At 45.3% G+C, this 21906-nt stretch overlaps 1 protein-coding gene across 4 annotated transcripts in view; it reads right to left on the reverse strand.

Annotated features, from left to right (window-relative positions):
- Positions 1-21906, reverse strand: part of LOC126281305 (probable cytochrome P450 6a13) — a 117187-nt gene that overhangs the window by 15197 nt on the left and 80084 nt on the right. For 2 of the 4 annotated variants that reach the window (XM_049980138.1, XM_049980137.1), the window contains exons 5-6: positions 12761-12982; positions 5914-6186 (exon numbers count right to left, since the gene is read on the reverse strand). In XM_049980138.1, the coding sequence (XP_049836095.1) occupies positions 5914-6186; positions 12761-12982 (495 nt within the window). The remainder of the gene's footprint in view (positions 1-5913; positions 6187-12760; positions 12983-21906) is intronic. The other 2 variants (XM_049980140.1, XM_049980139.1) reach the window with 1 other exon arrangement.

Here is a 21906-nt window from a genome sequence, read left to right on the forward strand (position 1 = left end):
GCACCAACAGCTATCCAGCAGCTGTTAATCGCGCTGCTGCAATAATGGAAGACTCTACCACAGGATGTCTTTGCCAAACCTGTGTCCAGCGTGGGAGCACGTTGCAGAGCATGTAGTACCGTCTGTGGTAACCACAAACCCAACATGAACGAAGTCCAGCTGTTTTTAATACCCAAAGAACCATCAGATATCTCCGTGACTCCAAATGTAATTTCTTTTTCAATGGAAGTGTAATGACAGTTCGTCTCATACTGTAGTTCTGTCAGTTACCGTCGGTACTATATTGAAGTAGTTCTTTCTATGTACAGTCAAAGTATCGCGGAGCTACACTGATCAGCCAAAATACACTCCTGGGAATGGAAAAAAGAACACATTGACACCGGTGTGTCAGACCCACCATACTTGCTCCGGACACTGCGAGAGGGCTGTACAAGCAATGATCACACGCACGGCACAGCGGACACACCAGGAACCGCGGTGTTGGCCGTCGAATGGCGCTAGCTGCGCAGCATTTGTGCACCGCCGCCGTCAGTGTCAGCCAGTTTGCCGTGGCATACGGAGCTCCATCGCAGTCTTTAACACTGGTAGCATGCCGCGACAGCGTGGACGTGAACCGTATGTGCAGTTGACGGACTTTGAGCGAGGGCGTATAGTGGGCATGCGGGAGGCCGCGTGGACGTACCGCCGAATTGCTCAACACGTGGGGCGTGAGGTCTCCACAGTACATCGATGTTGTCGCCAGTGGTCGGCGGAAGGTGCACATGCCCGTCGGCCTGGGACCGGACCGCAGCGACGCACGGATGCACGCCAAGACCGTAGTATCCTACGCAGTGCCGTAGGGGACCGCACCGCCACTTACCAGCAAATTAGGGACACTGTTGCTCCTGGGGTATCGGCGAGGACCATTCGCAACCGTCTCCATGAAGCTGGGTTACGGTCCCGCACACCGTTAGGCCGTCTTCCGCTCACGCCCCAACATCGTGCAGCCCGCCTCCAGTGGTGTCGCGACAGGCGTGAATGGAGGGACGAATGGAGACGTGTCGTCTTCAGCGATGAGAGTCGCTTCTGCCTTGGTGCCAATGATGGTCGTATGCGTGTTTGGCGCCGTGCAGGTGAGCGCCACAATCAGGACTGCATACGACCGAGGCACACAGGGCCAACATCCGGCATCATGGTGTGGGGAGCGATCTGCTACACTGACCGTACACCTCTGGTGATTGTCGAGGGGACACTGAATAGTGGACGGTACATCCAAACCGTCATCGAACCCATCGTTCTACCATTCCTAGACCGGAAGGGAACTTGCTGTTCCAACAGGACAATGCACGTCCGCATGTATTCCGTGCCACACAACGTGCTCTAGAAGGTGTAAGTCAACTACCCTGGCCAGCAAGATCTCCGGACCTGTCCCCCATTGAGCATGTTTGGGACTGGATGAAGCGTCGTCTCACGCGGTCTGCACGTCCAGCACGAACGCTGGTCCAACTGAGGCGCCAGGTGGAAATGGCATGGCAAGCCGTTCCACAAGACTACATCCAGCATCTCTACGATCGTCTCCATGGGAGAATAGCAGCCTGCATTGCTGCGAAAGGTGGATATACACTGTAGTAATGCCGACATTGTGCATGCTCTGTTGCCTGTGTCTATGTGCCTGTGGTTCTGTCAGTGTGATCATGTGATGCATCTGACCCCAGGAATGTGTCAGTAAAGTTTCCCCTTCCTGGGACAATGAATTCACGGTGTTCTTATTTCAATTTCCAGGAGTGTATTATAACCACCAACTTAAAGCCGGCAGGAGTGGCCACCAACTTAAAAGCGTACTGGTCCACCTCTGGATCGCAATTCAGCATTGGATTTGCGTCCCTTGGATTCGACATGTACTTCGTAGGTTTCCAGAAGTTTGTGGCCCCAGACGCCAACGCACAGGTTGTGCACATCCCTTAATTTACGGGCGGTTGGTTCGTGGGCGCAGAGCTGGAGTCCTACAACGTCCCAATTGGGTGTCATCGGATTCACATATACCAAATTTGATGGCCAAGACATCAACGTGAGGTCGCTATCATGCTCCTCAAAACATGGCGGCACGATACTGGCCTTGTGGCACGTACCGTTATCCTTTAGGAAGATGCCACCGCAGTTAAGAAAGACATCAAGCGTAAAGACTTACAGGTGGTCCCTAATAATGTTCACGCAGGACACAGCTGTCATGGTGCCTTCTATTACTGCCGCAGGTCCCGTGGAAACCCACATGATAGTGCACCAGAACATAATACAGCTCCTACCAGCCTGCGTCAATGGAGTGCTCTATGTTTCGAGAAACCTTTCGCCTGAACGACAGGGTATCTGAATACGACCATCGACCTTATATAACAATGAAGAGGATTCATCCGTCCAGGCGACCACGTTCCACTGATCACTGGTCCAGTCTCGATGACCCCGTGCTGACTGTAATCATTATTGACGATGTTGTTGCGTGAATATGGCTACGTATAGAAGCTCTCTGCTCCAGAACACCATGTTCAACACCATTCTCTGAATGGTGTGCAACAAACTACTAGTGCCAGCGCGAGTACTGTACTCCGTAGCCAGTTCTACCATACATCGCCATCTTTAGAGAGTGGGCAAGCCTCTCAACCATATGTGCCGTGGTGAGGTATAGTCGTTCAACTTCTTGTCGCCTGCTCGTGTTTCCAGCATTCTTCTATAACTTTCCTATGATACTAACGACAGTAGCACTTGAACAGTTGGCAAGCTTTGTCGTCTCCGAACTGTTCGCTGCCAGGCGCTGGATCACAACAACTTCGCTAATATCAAGGTCGCTTAAACCGGTGGACTTTCGCATCTCCGCCTGTTATCATCGTTAGGTTTGTTTGCATTTTCTTAATCTATTTTCTAAGATATGTCGTAAGGAAAGGCAAACCTACGTTTCTAGCATTTGTAGACTTAGAGAAAGCTTTTGACATTGTTGAGTGGAATACTCTCTTCCAAATTCTGAAGGTGGCAGTGTTAAAACACATGGAGCGAAAGGCTATTTACAATTTGTACAGGAAACAGATGGCAGTTATAAGAGTCGAGGGACATGAAAGGGAAGCAGTGGTTGGGAAGGGAGTGAGACAGGGTTGTAGTCTATCCCCGATGTTATTCAATCTGTATATTGAGCAAGCAGTGAAGGAAACAAAAGAAAACTTTGGACCAGGAATTAAAATCCATGGATAAGAAATAAAAGCTATGATGTTTGCTGATGACAGTGTAATTCTGTCACAGGCAGCACAGCACCTGGAAGAGCAATTGAACGGAATGGATTATGTCTTGAAAGGAGGATATAAGATGAACATCAACAAGAGCAAAACGAGGATAATGGAATGTAGTCGAATTAAGTCGGGTGATGCTGCCGGTATTAGATTAGGAAAAGAGACACTTAAAGATGTAAAAGTGTTTCGCTATTTGGGGGAGCAAAATTACTGATGATGGTCGAAGTAGGGAGGATATAAAATGTAGACTGGCAATGGAAGGAAAGCGTTTCTGAAGAAGAGAAATTTTTTTAACATCGAATATAGATTTTAATGTCAGGAAGCCGTTTCTGAAAGTATTTGTATGGAGTGTTGCCATGTATGGATGTGAAACTTGGACGATAAATAGTTTAGACAGGAGGAGAATACAAGCTTCCAAATCCTGGTGCTACAGAAGAATGCTGAAGATAAGATGGGTGTATCATGTAACTAATGAGGAGGTATTCAACAGAATTGGGGAAAATAGAAATTTGTGGCACAACTTGACTGGAAGAAGAGATCGGTTAGTAGGACATATTCTGAGGCATTAAGGGATCACCAATTTAGTATTGGAGGGCAGCGTGGAGGGTAAAAATCGTAGAGGCAGACCAAGAGATGAACACACTAAACAGATTCAGAAGGATGTAGGTTGCAGTAAGTAAATAGGAGATGAAGAAGCTTGCACAGGATAGAGTAGCATGGAGAGCTGCATCAAACCAGTCTCTGGACTGAGGACCACAACAACAACATCATCGCTAGAATGATTTGCCTCTCGTCTCTGCTCCACTCATATCTCCGTCTTACCACGTCACGTTCCCTCAACACCACCAGGCAGCGTACAACCTCGCGAAAGGCAGTCATAATAATGTTTTAGCTTGAATGAAACATCCACCGGGCTGTGGCTAAGCCAAGTCTCCGCAATATCCTTTCTTCCAAGAGTGCTGGTTCTGCAATGTCTGTGAAGTTTGAAAGGTAGGAGACGAGGTATTGCCGGAATTACAGCTGTGAGGACAGGTCATGAGTCCTGCTCGGATAGCTCAGACGGTAGAGCATTTGTCCCCAAAAGGCAAAGGTCCCGAGTTCGTCCGGCACACAGTTTTAATCCGCCAGGAAGTTTCATGTTTTGGCTTATCAGTGGATGTCACTTAGCAGTGGCGGATCTTGCGAAAGCTACCTTGGTCTTTAAGCTTTGCAGACAGCGTAGTTAATCGCAGTCTGCACAGTCACTTGACTGTGAGTTCTCCAGTGCGCGAGATTTCTGCATCTACATCTACATTTCGGAGGGCACTTTAAGTGCCACTGTCATTACATCCCTTTCCTGTTCCAGTCGCGTATGGTTCGCGGAAAGAACGACTGTCTGAAAGCCTCCGTGCGCACTCGAATCTCTCTAATTTTACATACGTGATCTCCTAGGGAGGTATAAGTAGGGTGAAGCAATGTATTCGATACCTCATCCAGAAACGCACCCTCTCGAAACCTGGCGAGCAAGCTACACCGCGATGCAGAGCGTCTCTCTTGCAGAGTCTGCCACTTGAGTTTGCTAAACATCTCCGTAACGTTATGACGCTTACTAAATAAGCCTGTGACGAAACACGCCGTTCTTCTTTGGATCTTCTCTATCTCCTCCGTCAACCCGACCTGGTACGGATTCCACACTGATGAGCAATACTCAAGTATAGGTCGAACGAGTGTTTTGTAAGCCACCTCCTTTGTTGATGGGCTACATTTTCTAAGAACTCTCCCAATGAATCTCAACCTGGTACCCGCCTCACCAACAACTAATTTTATACGATCATCCCACTTTAAATCGTTCCGTACGCATACCCCCAGATATTTTACGGAAGTAACTGCTACCAGTGTTTGTTACGATACCATATAATCATACAATCAAGGATGCTTCTTTCTATATATTCGCAATACGTTACATTTGTCTATGTTAAGGGTCAGTTGCCATTCCCTGCAGATCTTCCTGCATTTCGCTGCAATTTTCTAATGCTGCAACTGCTCTGTATACTACAGCATCATCCGCGAAAAGCCATATGGAACTTTCGACACTACCTACTAGGTCATTTATATATGTTGTGAAAAGCAATGGTCCCATAACACTCCCCTGTGCCACGCCACAGGTTACGTTAACGTGTGTAGACGTCTCTCCATTGATAACAACATGCTGTGTTTTGTTTGCTAAAAGCTCTTCAATCAAGCCACACAGCTGGTCTGATAATCGGTAGGCTCTTACTTTGTTCATCAGGCGACAGTGCGGAACTGTATCAAACGCCTTCTAGAAGTCAAGGAAAATGTTATCTACCTGGGAGCCTGTATCTAATATTTTCTCGGTCTCATGAACAAATAAAGCGAGTTGGGTCTCACACGATCGCTGTTTCCGGAATCCACGTTGATTCCGACAGAGTGGAGTCTGGGTTTCCAGAAATGACGTCATACGCCAGCAAAAAAACATGTTCTAAAATTCTGCATCAGAGATATAGGTCTATAGTTTTGCGCTTCTGTTCGACGACCCTTTTTGCGGACTGGGGCTACCTGTGCTCTTTTCCAATCATTTGGAACCTTCCGTTCCTCTAGAGACTTGCGGTACACGGCTGTTAGAAGGGGGGCAAGTTCTTTCGCGTACTCTGTGTAGACTTACCGAGACACGAGCGCTGGCCCGCGCCGAAGGGCAGGTAGGAGAAGGGCGTGTGGCGCGCCAGCTGGTCCGGGCCGAAGCGCTCGGGGTCGAAGCGCTCGGGCTGCGGGAAGTAGCAGGGGTCGCGGTGGAGGGCGCAGATGGGGATGTGCAGCGGCGCCTCGCCCGGCTGCAGGTGCAGCGCGCCGTCCCCCAGGCGCGTCGTGCCGGGGAAGGTGTAGGGCGCCGTGCAGCTGCGCGACAGGTTGGACAAGGGCGGGTGCAGCCGCAGCGTCTCTGCAACCACGCACACACACCGCCGTACATCACCTTGCGACCTCATCTGAGAGACTCCCTAAAACTAACAGCACAGGTGTCTCATCCGCTCCTAGCCGTCGCTCTCAAGTCAGCCTGTTTCTTGCAGTATACGAGGGCTATCCACAAAGTACATTACGTTTTACAATTAAAAATAAACAAAGTATTGGAATTTTTTTTATTATATACGGATGAAAGCCACACTTAAATACTACTTTTCTACATAGTTGCCATTTAAATTAAGGCACTTGTCGTAGCGATGGACGAGCTTCGAAATTCTTCGTCGTAAAATTCGGCTGCCTGCGCCTTCAACCATGTGGTCACCTCTTCTTGAAGTTGTGCGTCGTCATCAAAAAGCGGCATAGCCAACGACTTCTTTGCTGGGAATAAGTGGAAGTCGCTCGGTGCCAGGTCGGGACTGTACGGCGGATGAGGAAACAACTCCTACATAAAAGATTCGAGAACTTCACGAGTGGCATTTGCCGTGTGGGCCCGGATGTTGTCGTGAATCAGCAAGATCTTTGAGCCCAACTTTCCCCTGCGCTAGTTTTGTATTGCTCTTCTGAGGTTGTGCAAAGTTTGGCAATACCTTTGAGAGTTTATTGTAGTGCCTCTTTCCAGGAAATCCACAAAAATCACACCTTTTCTGTCCCAAAAGACAGTCGCCATCACCTTCCTTGCCGACATTGTCTGCATGCATTTCTTGGGCTTTTGGGAGGAATTGGGGTGCCCCCACTACATGGACTGCAATTTTGTCTCGCAGTTCACATGCTAAACCCATTTTTCATCACCAGTAACTATTCGATCGAGTAATGAGTCGCCATCTTTCTCGTAAGCGTCCAAAAACGTTAACGCTGCAGCTATTCGCTGATTTTTGTGAATCTCTCTCAAGATTTTGGTATCTATCTTGAACAAAAATTGTGGAAACCAAGCTTTTGGGTAATGATTTCGTGCAACAAACTTCGTGAAATTTGTGGAAAACTCATAGAGAGTTCCGTTATTGTGAAATTACGGTTTCCACGGACCGCGGCATTGACTTTTCGACAAGTTCGGCCGTCACTATGCTGGGTCTTCCACTTCGATCTTCGTCGTGAACGTTAGTTCGGCCATTTTTAAATTTTATGACCCATTGACGCACTCCACCTTCAATGATTTTGTTGTCTCCATACACTTCTCAAAGCTGACTATAGATTTCTATCGGTGTACAGTTTTTTGCAGTCAGAAACCTTATTACAACACGCACTTCACACTTCGCGGCATTTTCAATTAACGCTGACATTTCAAGCTGTCACAGTAACTCAACGGAGTACAGCACGAACCTCTCACTAGCACGGCAGGATGCCGACTGAGCGGCGGAATGCCATGACACCAAGATGGCCGCGCTAGCCCCGCTCCTAACGGACACAAACGAAAACGTAATGTTGAAACGTCCCCTTAGAAAAATTATACACGAGCTGTTTAGGTTTTCTTATTGGTAACGCCACATAGCGCTCTGTATGAAAAATCACTGGCTGTGCTGTGCGCACACTACTTAACCCAAATTATCCTAAGGACAAAAACCCACACACCCATGCCCGAGGGAGGACCCGAACCTCCACCGGGACCAGCCGCACAGTCCATGACTGCAGCGCCCTAGACCGCTCGGCTAATCCCGCGCGGCGTTTCAAATTGTATCGAGCGCTTGGACTTTCAGGGGTATGAAGTTAGCCTCATGAATGCATGGACCCTGCATGTCAGAAGATGACTTTTCAAGCTGGTGGAGGGTCTGTAATGGTGTGAGGCGTGTGCAGTTGGAGTGATATGGGACCCCTGATACGTCTAGATATGTCTCTGACAGGTGACACGTACTTGTTCGTCCTCTATGTTCACCTGGACCCATTCATGTCCATTGCGCATTCCGACGGACGTGGGTAATTCCAGCAGGACACTGCGACAGGCCACACGTCAAGAATTGCTACAGAGTGGCTCCAGGAACACTCTTCCGAGTTTCAACACTTCCGCTATCTACCGAACTCTCCAGAGATGAACTTTATTGAGCACATCTGGGATGCTTTGCAAAGTGATCTTCAGAAGAGATCCTACCCCTTTGTACTCTTACTGATTTTTGGAGAGCCCTGCAGGATTCTTGGGGTCAATTCCCTCCAGCACTACGTCAGTCACTAGTCGAGTCCATGCCACGTTGTGTTGCGCGGGGGCCCCAGACGGTATTAGGAAGGTGGATCAGTCTCTTTCGCTCTTCAGTGTATAACTCATAGACGGCTGGTGATTGTCCGACAGTCACCTACTGCCGTCGCGGACGGCGTCAACACCTGAGCTGGTGGCACTACCACTCCCGTAACAACGCAAGATTCAAGAGATTTAAGTGATTGAAATTGCAAGATCACAAACAAATATAAGCGCGAGATAAGCCACTGAGTTGTGAAATGCTGGTACAATAATAACCGGTGAACCTCCAGAATGTTGTACACAAGCAGGCATACTTAGATGCGTTGTGTTCTACAGGTTCCAGATGTCAGTTTGTGGGATGGAGTTCCATGCCTGTTGCACTTGGTCGATCAATTTTGTGATTGTTATTGCTGATTCCGGATGACATTGGAGTTGTCGTCCAATGTGTCCCATGTGTGCTCAGCTGAAGAGAGATCTAGTTATTGAGAAGGCCAAGGAAACATGTAGACAATGTGTAGAGCATGTTTGGTTACAAAAGCGCTATGTGGGAGAGCGTTATCCTCTTGAAAAACACCCCATGGAATGCTCTTCGTGAATGGCTGCACTACAGATCGAATCACCAGACTGACGTACAGATTTGTGGTCAGTGTCAGTGGGATAATGACGAGAGTTCTCCTGTTGGCATACTGAATCGCACGCCAGACCATAACTTCCGCACAACATTTTCTGTGTGTGCCTCCAACTTAAGTTGTTCACATTTGTAATTACTAGGTATTTAGTTGAATCTACGGCCTTTAGATTTAACTGACTTATCGTCTAACCAAAGTTTAACGGATTCCTTTCAGCACTCATGTGGATGACCTCACACCTTCCGTTATTTAGCGTCAATTGCCCATTTTCGCACCAGATACCTTTCCTAAATCGTTTAGCAATTTGTTTTGACCTTCTAATGACTTTACTAGTCGATAAACGACAGCGTCATCTGCAGACAACCTAAGACAGCTGCTCAGATTTTCTCCGTAATCGATTATATAAATAAGGAACAGCAAAGGACCTATAATACTACCTTGTGGAACGTCAGAAATGCTTCTGTTTTACTCGATGTTTTTCCGTCAGTTACTTGGAACTGTTACCTCTCTGACAGGAGATCGTAAATCCAGTCACATTACGAAGATGATATTTCATAAGCACGCAATTTCACTACAAGTCGCTTGTGTGGTAAGTATCATACCGAAATACGGAATCAATTTCAAATCCCTCGTTAAGAGCACTCACCACTTAATGCGAGTAAGGAGCAAGTCGTGTTTCGAAAGAACGATGCTGTCTGAATCCGTGTTGACTATATGTCAATAGACCGTTTTCATCGAGGTAATTCATAATGTTCGAACACAATATATGTTACAAAATCATGCTGCATATGGATGTTAATGATATGGGCCTGCAATTTAGTGAATTACTCCTTCTACCTTCCTAGAATATTGTTGTGACTTGTGCAACTTTCCAGTCTTTGTGCACGGATCTTTCTTCGAGCGAACGGTTGTATATGAATGAAAACTATGGAGCTATTGCATCAGCATACTCCGAAAGAAACATAATTGGTATTCTTGGATATCAGCGACTATGCAAATCTTGAAGCCCTCATAGTGCCCCCCCCCCCCCCCAAAAAAAATAGCTCTGAGCACTATGGGACTTAACATCTGAGGTCATCAGTCCCCTAGAACATAGAACTACTTAAACCTAACTAACCTAAGGACATCACACACATCCGTGACCGAGGCAGGATTCGAACCTGCGACCGTAGCGGTCGCGCAGTTCCAGACTGTAGCGCCTAGAACCTCTCCGGCGGGCTATAGTGCCCACACATCCTGTGAATATGAATGAAATCGATGATGAGGAGTTCGTAATTTCCTCTTGTATGTTTTTAGTCTACTTTTCCTAATAATATTTTCCGTGAGCATCGTAATTTTACTACAGGTTGATTTGTCTAAATGGGTACAAACTGCATCTAACGGCTCCTGACCTGATACGGAGCCGGAAAGGTCACATTGACATATGGCTGGAAATTCGTTTCATGGGAAACTGAAGAGCGGTAAACTGAAGAGCGAGCGAGCGAGTCCCCACTCTACCTACACAGCTACGTCACAAGGCGCTTCTACAGGCTGTTTCACAAGATAGTAGTAGCCCTGCCACGACGCGCGCTTTAAATCTGAGCGACGTCGTGTACAGATACGTCCCAGTTGCGTATATTTTGAGTAAAATGCGTTAAGACCGTAAGGAATACAAAAGACGGTAGCTTCTTCCGAAACACAACATTATAGAGTAAATAGTATTAACATAAGAGCAGAAGTCAGGACTGTACAACAAACATAGAACCGACCGCCTCTTCATGTGAATGTATGTTCGTCGATTGCTATTCGTAAAACGAACCCCATATAATGCAAGAAATCTGTAGAATTTGAGGCTTTTCTTACTCTGTGTTTGTACTAAAGGGTAGAAGTTTTCTTGAAAGGGATGCATTGAAACTTAACAATTCTTACAACACGAAGATTATTTAAAAAGTACCAGGAATTTATAGTTTTGTTTGTTGTATTAATCCGATTTGCACAACTTTTTGTCACTTTCTTCGTAAAGATGTCTGAAAAGTATGTGTATAATGTTATGCATATTGGGTATTTACTCTTTTGTCAGCTGTCAAAACGATTACATGTGTTTTGGTAGCATCAACGATTATTTGTTATGTAAAAAGACAGATTAGAGAATCTGTATTAAATTTTTTTATGAGAATGGAATAAAGTGTATGTTAATTTTAGAAATGTTAAATATTACTTTTGGTGAGTCTGTTATGAGTAAACCAAGGGGATACAAGTGGTATAAACATTTCAGAGTAGGCCTTAAAGGACAGCGATTTTACAAGCGTGGATGAGATTTTAAATGCACAGTCAAGAGACCTATAAACTATCCGGAGGAAACAGTTCCTGAAGTGTTTTGGAAGCTGGAAAAAGCACAGGCGTAAGTGTATAGAATGTAATGGGAAATATTTTGAAGAGGACAACATTGCTGTAGATTAACAAACAAAGTTCTTACCAAAAAATAAAAATTAAGGTGTGAACGCATCTCGTATGTCAAACCTCTTACTTAGATGTCCAGAATCGGTCTACATGTTCCAAAGGAAATTTCAGGAGTGTTTAGAGCAGCGAATGCGCACATATTTCAAGCAATAAGTCTTATAATAAGGTGAGTAGTAACCGAGATAGAGATTTAGCAACAGAATGCATTCAGATGCTGCTGCTCCACAAGCATCAAAGGTTGTACGTGATTGTGAAACTGTCTATAACGATGGGTTTCCTCCCAAAATTATTTGTTCCCTTTCGTGACGACTCCAGTAAATGACGCAGCTTATTATCGCGTTCCTTCCTTATGCATCCTGTTGTGGTGAGGCTGACGCTTGGATGAAACTGCAGCACTTTGATTTGGTCTGGCAATATTAGCCCACAGTTCTTTTGTGTCGCCTCTTAACACACGTTGTAATAACATTAAAGACGATCGAACGCTCGTTACTCCGCAAATACCTCCTCTTCTTCGTATTCTGCACATTTTCTTACAATGATGGGCGATTATCCATCACTTCTGGGTACCGAAGTAGATCAGTGAGTATACAAAGTTAACTGACACTGGCAGCACGCCGATCTACGCCGCTAAACAGGTAAGGGTAAGTGATTTTGGGTGCCCCTGTAGGCTGGTGGCAGGGTTCTTCCGGGCAAGGTCACTTCCCCTACCAAAAGTGCTGCTCGCTCTTGAGTTTACAGACAGACTATACACCAACGTGAAAGTAGATATGAGAGGTCTTTGGCAGTGTAGGTATCAATGGCGGAGTCCACGTATCAGAACACACAAGGAATATAGGAATGTTCTGGGTGTATTAGTGTTTTATCAGCTTCCCCCGGGCACCTAGCTGCGACTCCTAAGCTGTCTGCACACGTGTGTTTTCTCTGGGTACCTACCTGCAACCCCTCGGTTTTTTACTGCGCGTGCCCAGCTCTCTTAACCATCAAAGAACCTCGTACTCAAAGATATTATACTCGTTCCACCTCGCCGGCCGCGATCGTCTCGCGGTTCTAGGCTCGCAGTCCGGAACCGCGCGACTGCTACGGTCGGAGGTTCGAATCCTGCCTCGGGCATGGATGTGTGTGATGTCCTTAGGTTAGTTAGGTTTAAGTAGTTCTAAGTTCTAGGGGACTGATGACCAAAGACGTTAACTCCCATAGTGCTCAGAGCCATTTGAACCATTTTTTTCGTTCCAACACGCAGTTGGCAACTACGGACTATTTTCTGCAGCTACCATGGTCAGACCTCGGCACATACCCTTCACCCTTCCTGCAACACTCCTCACCTGAGAGCACCATGTCGAGGTAGGGCATGTCGGCGAGCACCTCCAGGCTCAGCTCCTTCCCGTGCTTGCGCAGCGCGGTGTCCACCTGGAGCCGAGCCCGAGTCTGCACCTCGTGGTGGACGGCCAGCTGGTGCAGGCAGAAGGCGAGCGTGGTGGCCACCTTGTGGCGGCCCAGCATCAGCAGCATCATCACCTGCGACGCCAGCATGTCGCCGCCGAAGTCTGTGGCAGAGTGAGTGAGCCAGCGTGAGTCACCGGCCCTGGCGCCACCAGATGGTGAGGCGCAGGCGAGCGACCACTTGCAAAACAACAGCTTTTAAGCTGCATACAGATTACTTTTCATGACTAGGAACAGTACACTGGCACTGAATGCAGTCAAGTTAGCATGAAGTACAACTGTCTACCACCTCATGATTCCTTTGGTTGGAGGAAAATTTAAAAATACTCTACTGGCCATTAAAATTGCTACACCACGAAGATGATGTGCTACTGACATGAAATTTAACCAACAGGAAGATGCTGCTGTGATATGGAAATGATTAGCTTATCAGAGCATTTACACAAGGTTGGCACCGGTGGTGACACCTACAACGTGCTGACATGAGGAAAGTTTCCAACCGATTTCTCATACACAAACAGCAGTTGACCGGCGTTGTCTGGTGAAACGTTGTTGTGATGCCTCATGTAAGGAGGATAAATGCGTACCATCATGTTACCACTTTGATAAAGGTAGGATTGTAGCCTATCGTGATTGCGGTTTATCGTATCGCGAAATTGCTGCTCGCATTGCTCGAGATCCAATGACTGTTAGCAGAATATGGAATCGGTGGGTTCAGGAGGGTAATACGGAACGCCGTGCTGAATCCCAACAGCCTCGTACCACTAGCAGTCGAGATGACAGGCATCTTATCCGCATGGCTGTAACGGATCGTCCACAGATGGGGACGTTTGCAAGTCAACAACCATCTGCACGAACAGTTCGACGACGTTTGCAGCAGTATGGACTACCAGCTCCGAGACCGTGGCTGCATCACAGACATTAGTGCCTGCGATGGTGTACTCAACGACGAACCTGGGCGCACGAATGGCAAAACGTCATTTTTTCAGATGACTCCAGGTTCTGTTTACAGCATCATCATGGTCTCATCCGTGTTTGGCGACATCGCGGTGAACGCACATTGGAAGCGTGTATTCGTCATCGCCATACGGTCGTATCACCAGGAGGGATGGTATGGTTTGCCATTGGTTACATGTCTCGGTCACCTCTTGTTCGCATTGACGGCACTTTAAACAGTGGACTTTACATTTCAGATGTGTTACGACCCGTGGCTCTAACCTTCATTCGATCCCTGCGAAACCCTACATTTCAGCATTATAATGCACGACAGCACGTTGCAGCTGTACAGCCCTTTCTGGATACAGAAAATGTTCGACTGCTGCCGAGGCCAGCACATTCTCCAGATCTCTCACCAATTGTAAACGTCTGCTCAATGGTGGCCGAGCAGCTGGCTCGTCACAATACGCCAGTCACTACTATTGATGAACTGTAGTATCGTGTTGAAGGTGCATGGGCAGCTGTACCTGTACACGCCACCCAACCTCTGTTTGACTCAATGGCCAGGCGTATCAAGGCCGTTATTACGGTCAGAGGTGGTTATTCTGGGTACTGATTTTTCAGTATCTATGCACCCATATTTCGTGAAAATGTAATCACATGCCAGTTCTAGTTATTTTATCAAACAGTCCTAACATTTCAGAGCATAACATACCACAAAATTACGGTAGTCTTTAGATGGGAGACAGAGGTTATAGTCTAAATTTTGGCACTTTATTTTATAGGTCTGTCTTGATCACATTTTTTTATTTTTTTAACTATATCCGGTTTCGGCCACTGCCATCTTCAGATCGTACTATATTCTAAGGCAGTGTCAACGCCAAACTAAATATGTATGTAGTTACATGTTTATTTGACATTGATTCTATTGTATTGTATTGTATGTTAACTGGGGACCTAGTAACGACGGAGAAGCTCCGTCCCCGCCGCAGCCGCAGTGGTCCACAACCCCACGACGACTGCCGCAGCCCACTTCACCCTTCCACCGCACCACACCGAACCCAGGGTTATTCTGCGGTTCGGCCCCCGGTGGACCCCCCTCCCCAGGGAACGTCTGACACCAGACGAGTGTAACCCCTATGTTTGCGAGGTAGAGTAATGATGGTGTACGCTAACGTGGAGAACGTGTTGAGCAGCAATTGCCGACATGGTGTAGCTGAGGTAGAATAAGGGGAACCTGCCTGCATTCGCTGAGGTAGATGGAATACCGCCTGAAAACCATCCACAGACTGGTTGGCTCACCGGACCTCGACACAAGTCCGCCGGGTGGTTTTGTGCTGGGGACCAAGTGCTCCTTCCGGGTCCGGAAGGCCGTGCGTTAGGACGCTCGGCTAACTGGGCGGGCTTGACGTTGACACTACATGAGAACATTTCATGATCTGAAGATGGCAGTGGCCGAAACCGGTCACAGTGGGGAAAAAATGAAAAGTGTGATCAAGATGGACTTGTAAAATAAAGTTCGAAAAACATCACCACGGACTCATTTTCAGACTTTATGTCTTCAATCGATATAGCCTAAATCTAGATGTAAAATAAATTACATGTTTTGCGAGTGACTGCTGTAATTTCATCAGTTTGAATATTCAACAATCGCGGCGGACACAGGTATACAATGGATGCCAACTTCATGAAAACATGAAGAAGGAACGCAGTTGCTGTGTGGAAGACATAATGCTATACTGGACTCATTGATGCCAGAATAAGTTTTTCGATGATGGTGTGGTCTCGAACATCAGTCAAACAGTAAACAAGTTATAAGCGAATTAAAGGTGTTGTTTTGGAAACTGTCATATTTCAAGTACATGGGAGTTGCGGAGACCCGTACATTCCAAATGTTTATACTTACTCAGAACGCATTTCGGATGATGGACTTCTAACCAGTAGCATTTTACACGATATTCTTTAAGTAACCACAATATATACGAAACCAGGGGACAACAGTAAGAACAAGAAATGGTTCAAATGGCTATGAGCACTATGGGACTCAACTGCTGTGGTCATTAGTCCCCTAGAACTTAGAACTACTTAAACCTAACTAACCTAAGGACATCACACACATCCATGCCCGAGGCAGGACGGCGCGCCTAGAACCGCGAGACCACCGCGGCAGGCAAAAGTAAGAACAGAGGACCGAGAGAAAAGTACTCAGATCAGGAATAGCCTTAAGTTAATAACTGCAGTCTTTGTCGCGTTCTATTCAACCTGCATGTGATAAAGAAACTCATGGAAATAAGAAGAAGGTTGAGAATTGTTATTAGAATTCAAGGTAAGCAGGTATCACATGTTACAGTTCATCGACTACATAGACATTCCCAGTGAAAGAGATTCATAATTTCAGTTTTTCAATACAACGAACAACCCGTTGGGCTGGTAAGAGGACGGGACCTATTCGTCACCATCGATTTCGTACAAATTTATGCTTTACGCAGGGCTTGGCCAGAAATGAAAGTGACAAAATGAGAGCTCCAGATGACCAAGCGTTTAGTGGAAATGGCACTTTTGGTGCGGACCGGGCGAGGTAAGGGGCATTTATGTCAGACTGGTTACCAGGCAATGGATAGAGCAGCAGGAAGTGTATTAAATGGCGAGGGGATGGTAGTGGGAGTGAAGCACTGATAGGTACGTCTTTCATTTTCCATTTTTACGTTACTAACACTGACAATAAATTCTCAGTTTGCATTTGATGTGATGAAACCCTATGTGCAGCAGACGTGTCTTCTGTTAATTGACTCACGGGAAAGACAAACAAATCCACAACCGTACGACGAGATTCTCCAGATGGAGGAAGACTACCATCGTGCAGTATTGGTTTCCCCCATACGTGCACCACAGGTACAACCCAGCGATGGTTGTTTCCATCGTCATCTAATGAATTTGATCAAAACTGCCCTTATCTCGTCGAGACAGAAAAATAAACCACATCCCGGCAAGACTGCATCGCTATGCATTTCACTGTACGTCACCAGCTATCCTCACCAATATTTGCCGAAATGATGCACTGCGCGTGGTTTGCTCCCAAACTGTGCTATTAGACAGAATGTTTTATGAATGTAAATGAAGCTTGTTTCTGTATAGAAATTTTAAGACAACCAAATACCTCTAAGAATGCGGCACTCGTAACGTGCGCATGATGCCAAGAAAATTACGGCTTCCCCTGTTTTTACCATTAATATTACAACAGCACGTGCATATTATCAACAGTAAGCTAATAAAGTAATCCAATTTTATGTATTGAGTCCCCATGTACGCTTTATAATACGTGTCTCAAAATTTTATCAACAATCTCACAGTTTCCTTCGTCTTTTCTTTTCGCAGCTGTTTTGAAAATGCAAAAGAAAAGAATATATTCATCAGTATTTCGGTCAATTTGCAGTGTAAATAAAGTAAATACTAAGAATAAAACGAAAAGTGCCCACAGAGGAACTCCTCGGATTACCATTTTGCACTCTTTTCTCCAACCGCCGCCAGGAAACGGCGATAAAATCAGTGGCTCTTGTCTAGGCCGACCAGCACCGTAAAAGTGCTATTCTTTTATGAACATTTTACCATTCGGTGCTCTCACTTCTGTCGCTTTCATTTCTGGCCAAGCCCTGCATATATCATAAATTCGGACGAAATTGGTGATGACGAGTAGGTGCCGTCCACCTGTGACAGTAAACTACGAAAGGAAAAATTGTTGTGGAGCAACGGATCACGTAGTATAAGGACAACACCGCACGACTGATGAAGAGACGCGGACTGAAGATTCAGACGAGCACACGTGAAGAGAGCTTTTGGAAGCCAAACGCAGTTACCATCAAATATGAGCGCCTCTATCTGACAACTTAAGCGTTTTTATGTATGATGTCACAGAAAGACCCTGGAAAAGTGATGTGAAATGGAACGAGGTTGTAAGGTTGGTGGTAGGGAAAGCGAATGACAGAATTCAGTTCATTGGTAGATCTTCATGAAAATCTATCTAACCTATACAGAAGACTGCCTACGGAACGATGGTACGACCTGTTCTTGAGTGCTGCTAGAATGTTTGGGATCCCTGCTAGGTCGGATCGAATCTGCTCAGAGGTGCGCTGCCAGGAATTTTAATGGGTATTACAGAAAATCTTCGTCAACTCAAATAGCAATCGCCGGAGAAAAGACACATTGTTTTCCAAAAATGCTATTGAAATTTAGACATTCGGTATTTGCGTCTGACTGCAGAACGATTCTTCCATTACCGACGTGCATCTAGCGTAAGGACCGCGAAGACAAGATACGAGAAACTGATGCTCGTACGGTGGCATATAGACAGACTTTTCCCCCTCGCTCTATTTTCTAGTCCAAACGGAAAGACAATGATAAGCAGTGGACTAGGTACCTTGCGCCATGTACCGTGTGGTGTCTTACGGAGATGCAGTTATAGAACAGTAAGTTTAGGTTCTGTGCAGAATAGACAAGGATATTAAAATCTGAAGAATGCTCGAGGAACGGACATGACGATAGGATATGTGCTACGGTGGGACGGAATAGCTTCCTTAGTACTAAATGGAAAGGCAATGATTAGATTATATACGGTGAATTACCTAAAACTTGGACGGCAAACATTGCAGAAATGGAAACTGCTATCGATGTGCAGTTTGCACAGAATGAATTGGCAGTCAGCAACTCGTATTGTTGGCCAATAAACAGATTGTAATAATACTTAGGAAGTGTAATTTTTGTTCAAACATAGACTTTTTAAATGGAACAGTGCCTATTTAAATTAACAAACTGAAAGTAGAGTTAGTTAGACTGTCAGTGGTGTCTGTTGCAGGATTCAAGCGCGAGTCGTTTACGAGACTTTCTATTTTGAAAAGTTTCCACAGAGGCACTTGTTTGTGCTATTCACCTTGCGTAGTTGCTAGCGACGGTGTTTTTATGTTTGCTTACAGTGTACATGTGTGTTCGTTGAGTGAACTGCAGTTTGATAGTCAATGTGTGGCTGTCCAAGCAGCAGGTTGTTAGTGAATGATGGGATTTACCAATGCGGAAAATGACGACGTGCTTGTGGTGTATGGAGAGTGTAGGATGAATGCAGTTCGTTGTTGTTCGGTGTACGCGACGAGATATCCCAACAGACGTCAACCATCTTGGAAATCATTTATCAGTATCTTCAGTCAGTTACGTGAAAATAGTAATGTAACATATAGACCAACAGAAGGAAACAAGTGACGACAACAGAGGTGGAAATTAATGTTCTTGCTGGTGTTGCAGTTGATCCGCATCATAGCTCCAGCGCAATCGCACGAGGAAGTGGCATAAGTCAGGCAACAGTCATCTTCAAGGTTACCTATCCTATCACACCTTTCTCCGTCAATACGTGCATGCAAACGATTATGAGAATAGTGTTAACTTCTGTGGATGGACCACACATGTATCATGTATGTGGCTTAGTGATGAAGCCAGGTAAACAGCCGAAACATCCACTATTGATATGTCGACAATACTCATTACCATCGTCGGGTGGAGCGTCAGGGTCCACGGGAGTGTAAACACGTGGTGTGGGACAGTGAATTATCAGCTCATAGGCCCGTTTTCCATAGACAGAACACTGAACGAGCAGAAGTATCGCAGCTACCTAACAGATCGTGTTCCAAGGATGCCAGAAGACGTTGCGCTGCAGGCTACAAAGAACCTGTGGTACCAATATGCACAAAGTACTACAGCATGTCTTCAAAAATTATTTCCAGATCGTGAGATTGGACACTCGGGACATATACCCTCGCCGGCCCATTCCCCGGATTAGACAGCTGTAGACATTTTTCTGTGGGGGAAAGCTGAAATATGTTGTCTACTAGGAAACACCAACCACACGCGATAATATGCAACGACGTATTACTGCAGCCTGCTCGAACATCTCCGCTCAAGTGCGACCACGTGTGCAGCTGTCGTTCCATACTGCTGCCGGTGATCGTTTTGAACACAACCTGCCTCGTAACTGGTCAGAATAACATAACCAGTGTAGTACTTGCGTTCTTCTTTAGTGTGTGCTACCACGGGTATAGTAAAAGTGTCAGTGTGAAAACTTTTCAAAATACGATTTCTCTTATGCGACTCGCATTACAATTCTGCATTACAATTCTGCACCATTAATATTCTAATTTGCTCTACATTTAGCATTGTTCCATTTAAAAGAATGAATGGCTCCACAAAAATCCGATTTCTAAATCTGATGAGAAAAAATATATCAGAAACAAGGTTCGCGAGTGAATTGCTATGCTAAGGAATGCGTACATGTCATGTATGTACATGTGACCATATGTATGTGTGTACGTTCCACATCTCCTCCTAAACAACAGACCAATTTAAAAGAAACTTGGTACACGTGTCACTTACTGTCTGGGGGGATACGAACGAGCTTAAGGGATGGGGGTGAAAAAGAAGTTAGATCATAAAGTGCAAAATTACAAGCTTTATTAATCCAGTATTTGGTAATGAAAGCAGTTAGTGACTTGCAAATAACTTAACACATGTACTCAAACAATTACGAAAGCTTTTGTCGCTAGCCATCTCCGCAAGATGTTGATAAGAGAACAGTTTATAGCTGACTACATTTTCGCTGTTCACGTAGTAAAACTGTCGCATCAGGTAGTCATTACTTCTTTACAACTAACAATATTGGCAACACATTTTGCTGACAGTGCACACATATACCAGTGAATATACCTACAGAGTTATCATTCCATGAAATATCATTGCATTGCAGGAAATATCACGTGATAACGTCTGAGCTGCGTGAAAAGGAAAGTAAAGGCGAAATTCCCTAGAGATACAGGTGAAGTATGTGTACAAATGTGTGAGAATTATCTTAAGCATGTGTAAAATATGTGTGTCGTGAGGTAGAACATATGGAACATGTGAATATGAGGGCAAATCCGCTGATAAAAGACTCCTACTAAGACCATCGATCGATTTCAACCGAGCTATCTGCAACGATATACTACTGGAGTAAATATCAGCAACCTCTTATTGAATTGGAGGGGTTGGTGGGATGTTAAGGTGGAGAGAGATCGATGGGGGGAAGAAATAGAGAGGAGAACATGGACGGAGAGAGAAGGAGATAAGCACAAGAAGGAAAGGAGCCGATGGACGTAGCGTAGGGACGAGAAGATGCCCTGAAAGAGGGGAAGGAGGAAATGGACAGAGAAATGTGCAGGAGAGGTGCCAGGAGGTGGTGGACAGGTAGAGAGTGAGGAGATGGATTAGATTAGATTACATTAGATTAGCTTTTCGTTCCATAGATCCGTGATGAGGAGATCCTTGTGGATGTTGAACATGTCAATATTTTTTAAGCTGAAAAAACAATAGTAATAGTATGAACATATACAATAGATCATTTGTTTCTATTAAAAAATTCGTCAATGGAGTAGAAGGAGTTGGCCACTAAAAAGTCTTTCAGGCTCCTTTTAAAATGATCTTTATTTGTAACTACATTTTTTATGTTTGCTGGCAAATTATTGAAGACGAGTGGGGACCCTTTTTGGAACTTAAATAAGTGCTTTTAAGTCCTTGTGCAGATCAATTTTGTTCCTGGTATTGTATGTATGAACTGAGCTGTTTGTTAGAAAAAGAGATATTATTTAGGACGAATTTCATTAAGGAGTAAATACACTGAGAGGCAGTAGTTAGTATGCCCAGTAATTTGAGGAAGTTTCTACAGGACGTCCGTGAGTTTACTCCGCAAATAATACGTATTACACGCTTTTGGACTCTGAAAACTTTTGTTTGACTTGAAGAGTTACCCCAAAATATTATACCATATGACATTATGGGATGAAAGTAGGCAAAGTATGCAAGCTTTTTCATTTTTATGTCGCCTATGTCAGCTAACACTCGAATTGCAAATACAGATTTGTTCAGGCTTTTCTGCAGTTCTGTGGTGTGCTCCTCCCAACCGAATATATTATCAAGTTGTAATCCCAGGAATTTAAGATTGTCAACCTCCTCTATCTGCTCTTATTCGTACTTTATACATATGCTGGTTGGAAACCTCTTACAGGTTTTGAATTGCATATGG

This window comes from Schistocerca gregaria, chromosome 7 (genome assembly GCF_023897955.1).
Source record: "Schistocerca gregaria isolate iqSchGreg1 chromosome 7, iqSchGreg1.2, whole genome shotgun sequence".
NCBI classification, from domain to species: Eukaryota; Metazoa; Arthropoda; class Insecta; order Orthoptera; family Acrididae; genus Schistocerca; species Schistocerca gregaria.